Source organism: Nelumbo nucifera, chromosome 5 (genome assembly GCF_055504915.1).
Source record: "Nelumbo nucifera cultivar China Antique chromosome 5, China Antique-T2T, whole genome shotgun sequence".
Taxonomy (NCBI): Eukaryota; Viridiplantae; Streptophyta; class Magnoliopsida; order Proteales; family Nelumbonaceae; genus Nelumbo; species Nelumbo nucifera.
In genome coordinates, this window is record NC_142653.1 from 2,892,364 (window position 1) to 2,903,803 (window position 11,440).

General features: G+C 37.2%; 1 protein-coding gene across 2 annotated transcripts; it reads left to right on the forward strand.

Annotated features, from left to right (window-relative positions):
• Positions 1–3,520: 3,520 nt before the first annotated feature.
• LOC104603696 (rop guanine nucleotide exchange factor 1-like) lies at positions 3,521–10,764 on the forward strand. Of its 2 annotated transcripts, XM_088887920.1 has the most exons (6): positions 3,521–3,691; positions 3,801–4,216; positions 4,463–4,579; positions 4,660–5,195; positions 8,430–8,783; positions 10,145–10,764. In XM_088887920.1, the coding sequence occupies exons 2-6, from the start codon at positions 3,928–3,930 to the stop codon at positions 10,580–10,582; spliced, it is 1,734 nt and encodes a 577-aa protein (XP_088744046.1). In that variant the 5' UTR covers positions 3,521–3,691; positions 3,801–3,927; the 3' UTR covers positions 10,583–10,764. The 2 variants fall into 2 exon arrangements, with proteins under 2 accessions (XP_088744046.1, XP_010266083.1); XM_010267781.3 differs by having other exon boundaries at positions 3,521–4,216.
• The last annotated feature ends 676 nt before the right edge of the window (positions 10,765–11,440 follow it).

Genomic DNA, 11,440 nt, shown 5'->3' on the forward strand with positions numbered 1-11,440 from the left:
GCTTTTAAAAAAATTCAGCAAAATGTGATGTAGCTTGTGAATGGATCTTGAGCGATTGTTAGCGGACGGAAGACAGACACCACAGTGTAGGTCTGGGTACAATTTAAAAAGCGAGAAGCGAGGAGAGGTTTCAGTATCAAGTAAAAAAAAAAAAGTTAAAAACAGGAAATCTTGTCCCTATGGCTTAGTTTGAAATGAGTACAAAAGTACAAATACAAACAATAATAAAAAATATAAGGTTTTACTCTATATATTTGTATTTGTACTCCTTGCAAACTGAGCTTATATGAAATAACCTACCTCAAGTCGAGTACCTAATTTGCTATTTTGATGGATATATTGTCAGTAATTAAAAACATACTCATCCCTTCAACTCTTAGGTGGGGGAGGGGAAGCATTGGGTACTTTAGTCAATTCGAAAGTGGACAATCTACAAACTGTATTTGGTCACATTGCAGCCTTGCAGGTTTGATTATAGCCAAAAGAAATAACACATTAGTGGTTGGGAGGCTTGCAGAAGTTTCTTGGTACCTTCCATAATCACGGATTGGATTTAGAATGTGCAATTGTGTGCATGGTGTGGAGTCCTATTCTATGTGTCGAATTTAGGGATTGTGAAATGTGAGATGATCAGTGGTAAGGAGCTGCTATAACGCATGGTTTGGTTTGATAGAAAATAGGAGAGAAACAGACAGTTGGGGAAAAGTTTTTAATAATTTTCAGTCAAAAACTGTTACATGGTCAAGTTTAATGTATAACAATCAATTATCTAGTTCATCTAAATTTGATTTTTATCAATCATAGGAGTAAAATAAATTGTTCAATTCATACATTTAGCGTCTGTTTGGTATCAATGACGTTGCTCCAGAAAACGGTGATACATTAGTGCCACATTAGAAAAAAACGGTGCTCTAGGAGATGTTCATATGTTTAGAACTGTTTTTCTATAAAAAATGGTGCTCCAAATTACGCCTTAGAAATTGAAAATGCATGATTTGGAGCAACACCTAATTTGATATTTTCTCATATTGGAGCTTGTTGCTGCTAACGAAGACATGATGTAACAGTGACATGAACTTCCTATAATGGGTACTAATACCGAAAACAAATATGAAGCACTAGTACCAAACAGAAATTATTGTTGTTGCTCCAGGAAAGATCCTATCTGACAACAACATTTTCAAACAAAAAAAGACACCCTTTTTCTCAGAAAACGATACATCCAATCCACACATTATATATTGATGCCAAATATATAGTTAAAGGTGATTTGGTTATACATTTTCTTATTTTAGATATATTTGTGTAAATTTATATTAATTTGATAGAAATATATAGGATATCATGATATATAAACTCATGAAGTCCGATTTATCCAGGTAGAGACCTGAGATCAAATACTGCTGCCATCATGGTTGGGAGTTAAGGGCGGGGATAGACTACCGCTGTTGTGTAGCCCCCATAAAGCACAAAAACAAAAAAAAAAAAAAAATCAAATCCATGCATTTACATATTCGTCCGAGATCACATGGAATTGAAGCTTCTCATATTCTTATTAGGTTATACCCCTAATTATTTGAACTAATCCACTTGCACCTGAAAAAAAAAAGGAAATTGCGATAAATCATGCATGAGAGGACATTGATGCTTAGTGGATGGATTATCTCCAACCCAACACACCCACTAGATTTGGGGGAGGCTACCCCTTTTTATCTTTTTTTCCCCTTTTCTTTTGAAAAAAGGGCTACCAGCCCAATTGTACGTCTACAGAGAAAAAAATATTAAAACTAACCTCGTTGCCTCACATATAAGTCACAGGCACGAGACATCATTAGATGCTTCTATAGGCCCACTCACTATTTATGATTTCTTTTTTCTATTCTTTAAGTTTAGTCATGATAAAGAAAATACTTAATCATAGGCTAAAACTAGATGCCTCATTTGCCAATAAAACAATTACACCGGCAACTTATATAATTTTCTATAAAATTTGTAATATGCTCAACCATCTCATCACTTTGCTATAAATGGGGCCACGCTGAGTGGTTGAATAGTTATGGGAGTCATGTATTTTACAACTGATATAAAGTGTTATAATTGGTTTCATAGCCCGCTCAACCTAATCATATCTCTTTATTTGTTACTTATGTCTCTCATTGTAAGGAGAGACTCAAGAGTGAATCCCATCTGGCCATCCTCCTCCTCTTTTGCAGCTTGGCTTAATGTTTTGATATCATGTTGGATTTATTCACTCTCTTCCAGGTAGGGGTGAACAAAAAAACAAAAAAATTGAATTGATCGAAATCAAATCAAACAATTGATTAATCGAAAAATCAGTTAATTAAATTGGTCAGTTCAGTTTTAATCCAGTGTTTTTAAAAACTGAAGGTGTCGATTTGGTTTTGGCTAACCAATATAAAAAATCGATGGTTAATCGAATCAACCGGTATACATATATTTCTATATATTATATATATTATATATTTTATAAATTAATAAATATGTATTATATATATAAATATATTATTTATTATTTAAAATATAATATTATATATATTTTTATAATATATATTGTAAAAATTAAAAAACCAACAAACCAAACGATGATTAATCAAACCGTCCAACCGACTAACCAACTCGGTTCAATTCTGATTACTGGTTTTTCAAAAACCAGTACTAACGGTTCGGTTAAAAAAAATGCCCCACAATCGAACCGTGCTTCCAAGGAGTTAATTGAATGATTTTCATTTTCTGATCCTTTCCATATTGCCACTACACAAATTCATCAAACAAGTAATAACTCTTATACGGACTACGGTTATACTTGTACCCCCAACACTATCGAGTGTCAGTGGGAAAACCAAAGGTTATAACTGTCATTTCAGAGACAGGAACTAAAACAAAATATGATTACCGTCTTAACAGTTGACAGTTTCCTCCAAAAAAAAAAGCAACTACGCTCTTTCACTTGTATCCGCCGTGGATCCCAAGGTCGTAGCGAGTTTGAATCCTCTACAATTCCACTCGTAATATTTTACACCAGTCCATTTAAGCTTTTTACACGTGTTGAACACTGATGACGTGGCATGCCAACATCATCGATTGAATGAAGATTGGGACATCGTCGAAGCGTTCGACAGGTGGAACCACGTTGGCGGAGCTGACGTCGTGTATCGTCATTGGTCCTGTATCCTACGCGTGCCATTCTTACTTTGCCGCTAAAAATCAGTGCACTCCAAGACCATTGACCATTGAAATGAAGCACAGAAGTACGAGATGTTCCCGATGCAAGGTTTTAAAGGCTGTTCGAACTTCGAACGGTGTTCGTTCGAATAGGCCTTGCACTGACCGAAGCCGATCTCGAAGTAACCTGTGCTAAAACCGTGAAATTACGGCCCTTGATGTATTAATTTAGCCCACCTGACATAAGTTGAGGCCACATGGCCTACACCGATTTCACACGGTTTTAGCCCAGAGCTGCTCCAACGGGAGTTGCTGATTTCTCCTCGACTTTGCTGTAGGATTGGGTATTTCCTATTGCGTAGTCAAAACCCAAAACTCGAAAGAATCATCAATCACGTCGGGATTATAAGGAGTAAGGACTATTCCTACGGAAAGAAACCCACAAACGGCGTCTCTTTTGCTTTTGCGGCATTAGAGAGAGAGAGAGAAATCAGACAGGAGTTTGCTGGTAGAAAACTTGGGCGTGCTTTATCCCCTCTGCTGCTGCTGCCTGCTTTTCCTTTTTCAGCATCTCCCTCTTTCTCTTTCTTACTACAAAACGATTCTACAATTTTCAGATCATGAGCGCCATCTCCCCCAACCAGATTCAGTGGTTTTACTCGTCGGAGGAATGAAATGGACTGTTGAAATTTCTGCTCGCTGGTGAACTTCAGAGGAAAATCAGAACTTCTGGGTTTGTTATCAATGGGGAGTGCTTCCGAATCCGAAGATGGTTTCGATCAACAGAGCGAGCGGTTTGGGAGCTATAGCTTGAGTGCCGACGTCAGTGAGTCGGAGAGTTCAAGTAGTTTCTCTTGCCAGCGTTACGATGCCGAAGGTGCTTCCAGTTCTCTTTCGTCTTCCCCGCTTCCTGCCCACCTTTTGCCAGCGAATTCTGCTTTTCCTCCGCCGCCACTGATGTTACCTGTCATCGGCGGGAGAGATGTGGTGTTTTGGGAGGAGAAGCCCGAGAAAAGGGAGGCAGATTTATCTGGTTTGTCTTACTTGATTTTTTTAATCTTATAATTTTTCCTTGGAATTGTTGTATGTTTTTCATTCTCTTTGGAACTAATTTGGTATCCTGCTGCCTAAGACTCACATTTCGGACCTATTTTTCTCTTAGAAGCAACTATCTGCACTGGCGCATTTTAGCATCATTGCATCTTTGCCTTTTCCCCTGCTCTTCTGTATTTATCGTTTTTTTTCCTTTTTAATGTTTTTTTAGTCGTGCTGTTTGCAGAAGTTGAGATGATGAAGGAGCGGTTCGCCAAGCTTCTTCTTGGAGAAGACATGTCAGGTGGAGGGAAGGGAGTCTGTACTGCTCTCGCTATCTCCAATGCCATTACGAATCTCTCAGGTTGGTTTATTTTGCAGTGCTTTTCTCAATTTCTGTTAAGATTTCTATTTATGTATTATTTAAGGGGCCAAAAATGGCAGCTACCGTGTTCGGAGAGCTATGGAGGTTGGAGCCGTTGGCGCCGCTGAAGATGGCAATGTGGTGCAGAGAGATGGAATGGCTCTTATGTGTGAGCGATTCCATAGTGGAGCTCATTCCTTCATTACAAGAGTTCCCAGGAGGTGGGACCTTCGAGGTCATGGTGACTCGGCCGCGCTCAGATCTATGCATAAACCTCCCGGCTCTCAAGAAGCTTGACGCTATGTTGCTTACTATGCTTGATAGCTTCGAGGACACCGAGTTTTGGTATGTCGATCGCAGCATAATTGTTGCTGATGCAGATGATGTTGATTATTGTCCATCATCTACTTTTGGGAGGCCTTCTATGAGGCAGGAAGAGAAGTGGTGGCTCCCGTGCCCTAGGGTCCCACCTAATGGTTTGTCTGAAGATGCGAGGAAGAGATTGCAGCAGTGTAGGGACTGCACAAATCAAATCCTTAAAGCGGCCATGGCAATCAATAGCAGTGTGCTTGCTGAGATGGAGATTCCAAATGTGTACTTGGAGAGCTTGCCAAAGGTAGAACCGTAGAAGCAATTTCAATTATTGAAAATTGATCGATATTTAATGACTTCCAATTTGGTGATGGGCAAAAGAAACTGAGATGAGAAGAGCTAATACATTTCTCTTGGTGGTACATTGATGAACTTGTGCCTAGATGCCAACTTAGCTTGTTCTTTGAGGTTATATGGTATTCACATGCTAGCCACTGCTTGTAGAAGTCAACACTTGTAATCTGCAGGATGCAATGTCTTACATTTTCTTGTGTCAAAAATTGTTTTCCTCATCTGTTATTTGTTTATTGCAATTTGTTCAAGTTTTTAGATGAAATGTTAATTAGAGGTTATTGCCTTTGGTCCTGATCTTTGATTTCTTTTTATGAATATTTTTTGTAAATCCCTTCACATTTTTCAACTTTAGGTAGCTAGGAAACTGTTGAAATTGGATAATCTCTGAGTTGGTTTAGGGTCAATATGTGAATGAACGGAATAGTAAATTAGTACATTTTTCATGTTTTCTCTCTATGGGACATTCAACCTGGTTATGAAAGGAGTACCATAACTGGCAGAAAGAATTAGTCTGATCATCTAGTTACCCTTTATATAAAGGCATACTCTTTGCCCAAGCCACATAGGCTGTTGTTTGATAGAGATAATTGAACTGATGAGTTTTTTTTTTTTGAAGTTTAGTTAAGTATCATAATTTGCTGTGGTCTGATTTACAAATCCGACTTGCTTGTTGGAATTTATTTTATCGTCGAGAAGGTGCTGCAGTGGCAAGAAGTGTTTGTTTCAAAATGAAGTAGGTACCCTTCCCAGTTATTCATGTTCTCCCAAAGAATCCTGTCATCAAGAGCATAAAATATTTATTTGTATGGAAAGTTGTGGGAGAAGGTGCTGCAGTGGATATTCATAAAAAAAAAAAACAAAAAAAAGAAGGTGCTGCAGTGGATGGTTGCTAAGGCAAGAGAGGTGAGAGGATTTTGGAAATGAACTTCTGATATATAATAAAGTGAGGTTATTCGTGGTCATTGGATATATGGTATGTGTCTGTCGATGTGTTTAGAATGATTATAATTCTGAAAGCCCAGCTCACTACTTTTGTTGTTATAATTGCTTGTAATCTGTAGCTGCAATTTTTTGATTTATTCTTTGGACGTTGTAGCTTATAGTCTATAACTTTTGGCCTTCTAGTTTTTTTATCATTATATTTATAATATGAAATGGAACCATTGAAAACCTTTTAGGTCAAACTGATTTATTCTACCTGAGTTACCTACTATTGTAAAATTGATGAACAACTAGGTTCTAAGTGTAAGTGCACTACAGATTTCAGCATTTTCACTTGCATATTTCAGTCAGCTTAACAAAATTTGGAAGTATACTGAGTTGATAGAGAAGCATGCAGGCTTGGGTTGTCTTTATGCTTGAGTACAAGCCAGTCAGTTCATTAAGTTCTATATCCTAATAGAAGAACTTGAGAAGGTTGTTATGATCTAGTGGAATTGCCTGGTGGCTTTGTTTGGTAAAGTCAATGATGTGCCAGTATAAATTAAAGGAAGATCAACCTGAACAGTGATTCAAGGCCCAGAGGGCTACATTTCCCTAAAGCCTGTCCAATCAATAGATCAGCTTCTACTTAACTACAGGAGCAACATAAGATGTCTATCTGCTTGTGGTAACTATAGGTATCACAGGTGCTTGAAAGCAGGGAGACTTAGGTAATCATAGAGCATTTGTAGGTTTTCCATTGTTGATGTGTAATCTGGACTATTTTGAAAGATGTAATATCTTAGGTAATCCAGCTTTGAACTGGTAATTAACATCTACACCTACAACTCAACTAACATAACAGTTGATTTTGTCATGGCTAAGTATCAGCTCATGGACCAAAGATTTGGGGAAGAAATTCCCTTCTGAACTCCTTTTTTCATGTTCTACCAAGCTTAAATAAGCAAATATGTGAATAAATAAGTTTGCTGACAATGGTCAGCTGTACCCGGTCTAAGAATGCCCAATGCATGAACTATAATGGCATGGAATAAGGTTTTTGCTCTGCTTGAACACTTTATGCTATTTAGTGAGATGCTTTATCATGGTGAATGCATATGATGTATGTGCACTGTTGTAATGGCACACTGGCATTCAAAGGTCACTCTTTACTACAACCATACAGAATAATAACCTTTTTTTTTTCAAAGTTTTTTTGTAATTGCTGATTACTGATCAAAAACACTTTTGTAATTGTAGATAAAATGATCAGGATACTACTTCTGAATCCTTATTGATCTGGCCTTACCTTGCGAAAGGACAATATTCTCCTCCTAATTGAGGCATATCTTTATCTTTTTCTTAAACCTAAACAAATATGAATGCTCATCATTCTTTATGAAGCTTTAATCACCATTTTCTTTTATTCTTTCTCAGCCTGTATCATCATCATCTTCTAAGATTTTCTCAACCACTTTCCCTACCTGTCATCAAGATCCATATTCATAGAGATTGTAAGATACAATAAGATTTTTATTTAGAAACATCTTTAGGTGTATCCGTTTGAGCTCATCCAACAGTTTGAGGGGAAGAATGTGTGTTTGGACTCATTTTATCATGTTTAGCTGATATGGTTTCACTGCCCTCTTGAGTTTACCAAGATTTATGTCAGGAACTAAGGTACCAATGGATGTTCAAAGATTGCTTCCATGCATTACAAGAATACAATACACATGCAGAAGTTGTTTTTAACTTCAAAGTTCAAACTAAAGTTTGAGGTTAAGTTATATCTTAGGTATGAGATTTATATATACTTTTTAGGTTTAAATTATTCTTCATGCATCTTGACTTTTGTCAATTTCTAACCCCTTCGGAATATATGGGTGGTTGGTTATTTGTCTATGGTCTATTAAGCACCTGAAATTTGTTATACTATTAACAATGAAGTATGGAATTCTGCTGCCTAGGGCAATGAAAAGCAAATTGAAGATGTTGCGTGGGGGAACTTTGGCAATATCATATATTTGACTGCTCTATTACCTGTAATAAAATAGGAGAGGAGATTTTTCATGGATGATTCGTTTCAACAGATAGAAATGTGCTGAACTGTATTGGAGCTTACTGTTTATATGGTCAAGTTCTTCCTGATGTCAGCTCATGATTTTGTAGTGCCTTCTGTTTTTTACTTTTTTAAATCAATCATCATTTTGTAATTTGTATTGTGCTTATATGTAAGTTCACCTGCATCCTGCCAACTTTGCAGGGTGGAAAAGCTTGTCTAGGTGAGATCATCTACCGCTACATAACTGCAGACCAATTCTCCCCGGAATGTCTTCTTGATTGTTTAGAGCTATCATCAGAACACCATGCTCTTGAGGTAGCAAACCGAATTGAAGCTTCAATTCATGTTTGGAGGCAGAAGGACCGCAAAAAATGTAAAAAGCACACAAAATCTGGGCGGTCATCATGGGGTGGTAAAGTCAAAGGGCTAGTTGGTGATGGAGAAAAGAGCCAACTTCTGGCAGAACGAGCAGAAACTCTCTTACAAAGCCTAAGGCTACGGTATCCTGGTCTCCCGCAGACTGTTCTGGACATGAACAAGATCCAATACAACAAGGTCTTTTTTTTTTCCTGCCCTAGTTTCTTTCGCCATGGAATAGTTTTATATCCAATGGATATGCGAAACATATATTTGATTTATGTTTGAACTTCTGTTTTGATAAAAAACCTGGTAAACTTCTATAGATGCATAAATCTACAAATTTAAATACAAAACAAGAAAACTATATATTGTAAATAGACAAAAATAGATTTATCTAAATCCCACTTAATCCTCAATAACTTTAAACTAAAAAAATCTAAAAAGGGTCTGAACAGTTAAATAAACATACTATTATATGTATTTGAATTGGATCTAAAGCAATATCTAAAATCAATCCAATTAATAAATGGATCAGGATAAAATTTGTTAATCTAATATGGTCATGGTCCAATAATAGTTAATCAGATATTTGAATCTGACTTAAATGAATGAAATTTTGAATTCAATTTGGGTTAAATCCGATCCATTTGCAGCCCTAATCTAATTGCTATAGCTCAAAGCAAATATCTTTTGATTCCAAAATATGGTCCAATTAGAGCATGGTTTTCGAACTGCCGTTGACCTGGACGGTTGGATCATTCGGCCCGGGAACCGTCCAGGCAAATGGTTCTGTTTTACCCCAAACCCGGTCCCTGGCCAAAATCCGTTGAATTGGTCAATGACCCATTGACCCGGGTGGTCGAACCGTCGACCCATTCAATGGTTTTTGGCTGTTTTTTATTTTTAATTATTTTTATTATTTTAAATTTTTGTTGTCAGAATGGGCCATCTGTTCAAATCGGACAATCAAACTGTCAACCCAGAAACCGGTGGCCAGAACGGTTCTGTTTCCGGGTCGTTTTTTAAAACCATGAATTAGAGCCTACTGTTTATATAAAAGCAAGTATCATTACTGAAGCAATTCTGTTAACCAAACACGTGCAGCCTTTTTTCCTTGAATTATAGTATTTCATAATACAGCATGTGGTTGATATTGTTTATCAGGTCTGCACTTGAATTATCACCAAATCTTATACAACAGGTGATTCTAGGGCGTTGGAATTGCCAAAGTCGTTCCTTAGAATAAAAGCACTAGGTTATCCCACCCACTAGTTGGCTGATCCAAGTTGATCAGTTGGTCCATCAACGGAGCAATTTATGAAGTAGGGAAACCTTTCATTGTTAGGATGATAGAATATGTGCTAACAGTCAACTGACTTTCCCTACTGGCACATAGCAGGTAGCCAGGTATATGAATGGGCTGTTGGTGCTTGTTAGTTGCAGTCTTGAGTTTGGAGGAGATTTTTCTATTCAGTGTTCAAACTCTCTGAATTGAAGTTGCTATAACATCCTCTTGTTCACTAAAAGAAAGATGAGTAATCTATTTCCTGTTGTAGGATGTGGGGCAGTCGATTCTTGAGAGCTACTCGAGGGTGATGGAGAGCTTAGCCTTCAACATAATGGCGAGGATTGATGATGTACTTTATGTAGATGATGCAACCAAGCAATGCGCTGCTGCAGATTCCCTGTCTTTACATGGCCGGGGTGGAAAAGGAGGTATTTCCATACAAAAGCGGATTTCACCTAGCCCTTTCTCAGTTCAGCTTCAGCAATCCCCTTATGCATCTCCATTCACAGCACCGACTTTCTGTGCTTCAACTTCTGTTGCCGGAAGCCCTGGAAGTATACATCCTTCTCTAAGCAAGAACAATCATGGGGACCACCTCCAGGATACAAAAGAGAAACTGAATACAGAAGACGTGGGGGGGATATGGTCATACGCTGGACATCTGAGTGCCAGAAAAGATTCTGGATATGCTCCAGAGAGGGATTGATTCATGGTGGAACCATTAAGGCCACCAAATTCGATCCTAAGAAAGGTCTTGTCTCTTGTAATTCTTTAAGCTTATGGAGGTAGTATCTAAGTATCTTGTATATTCTTTAGAAATAGAATAACATATTTCAAAATTTCCATATTCATAGCTCATGAGCAAATGAACATTTCTTGCTTGCCAAATGCCAATCCGTGTTACTATTACAGCTGGCTTCTCGCTTTTTTGACACAAGCATTTTCTTCCTCTAAATTAACTTGATTAGGAATTAGGGGAAAAAAGCTTAATAGGATTTTGTTTACTATATATGCGTATGCAGAGCTGTCATAGACTCAATTTTACTTCAGCCATCATGGGGCTTCAGAGTTTAAGACTTAAGAGGCACCAAACACCTCTTTAGCGCTGAAAGTGGTACTGATACAAAACCACTTCATAGAAGAAGAGTGAGTGCTTTGTCACAATTTGGTGGAGAAAACTTTGGCCGTTAGGAGCCACCATTTTTCAGCATGACAGATCAACCAATTCAGAGTCCCCTAGGTGAGTCCCGTAGGTAGGGGTGCTCACGCTTCGGTTAGGCCTTTCTTTTTAACCGAACCGGTACTATCGGTTTTTGGAAAACCGATAATTGAAATTGAACCGTAATTAACCGATTAATCGGTTGATCGGTTTGGTTAGTTGTTGGTTTGGTTTGTAGATTTTTTAGTTTTTTAATTTTTATAATATATATATATATATATAAAAATATATAATAAAAATTATATATATAGAATATTATATTTTAAATAATAAATAATATTTCATATATTATAAATATATATATATAATACATATTTATTAATTTATAATATAAAATATATAGAA

What these genes read in the sequence shown, in the direction of transcription:
- LOC104603696 (XM_010267781.3), top strand. Translation starts at nt 3,928, where the DNA reads ATGGGGAGTGCTTCCGAATCCGAAGATGGTTTCGATCAACAGAGCGAG. An exon ending in AAGGGAGGCAGATTTATCTG is followed by an intron (nt 4,217 to 4,462) that starts GTTTGTCTTACT and finishes TGCTGTTTGCAG; the next exon opens with AAGTTGAGATGATGAAGGAG. An exon ending in ACAAGATCCAATACAACAAG is followed by an intron (nt 8,784 to 10,144) that starts GTCTTTTTTTTT and finishes TTCCTGTTGTAG; the next exon opens with GATGTGGGGCAGTCGATTCT.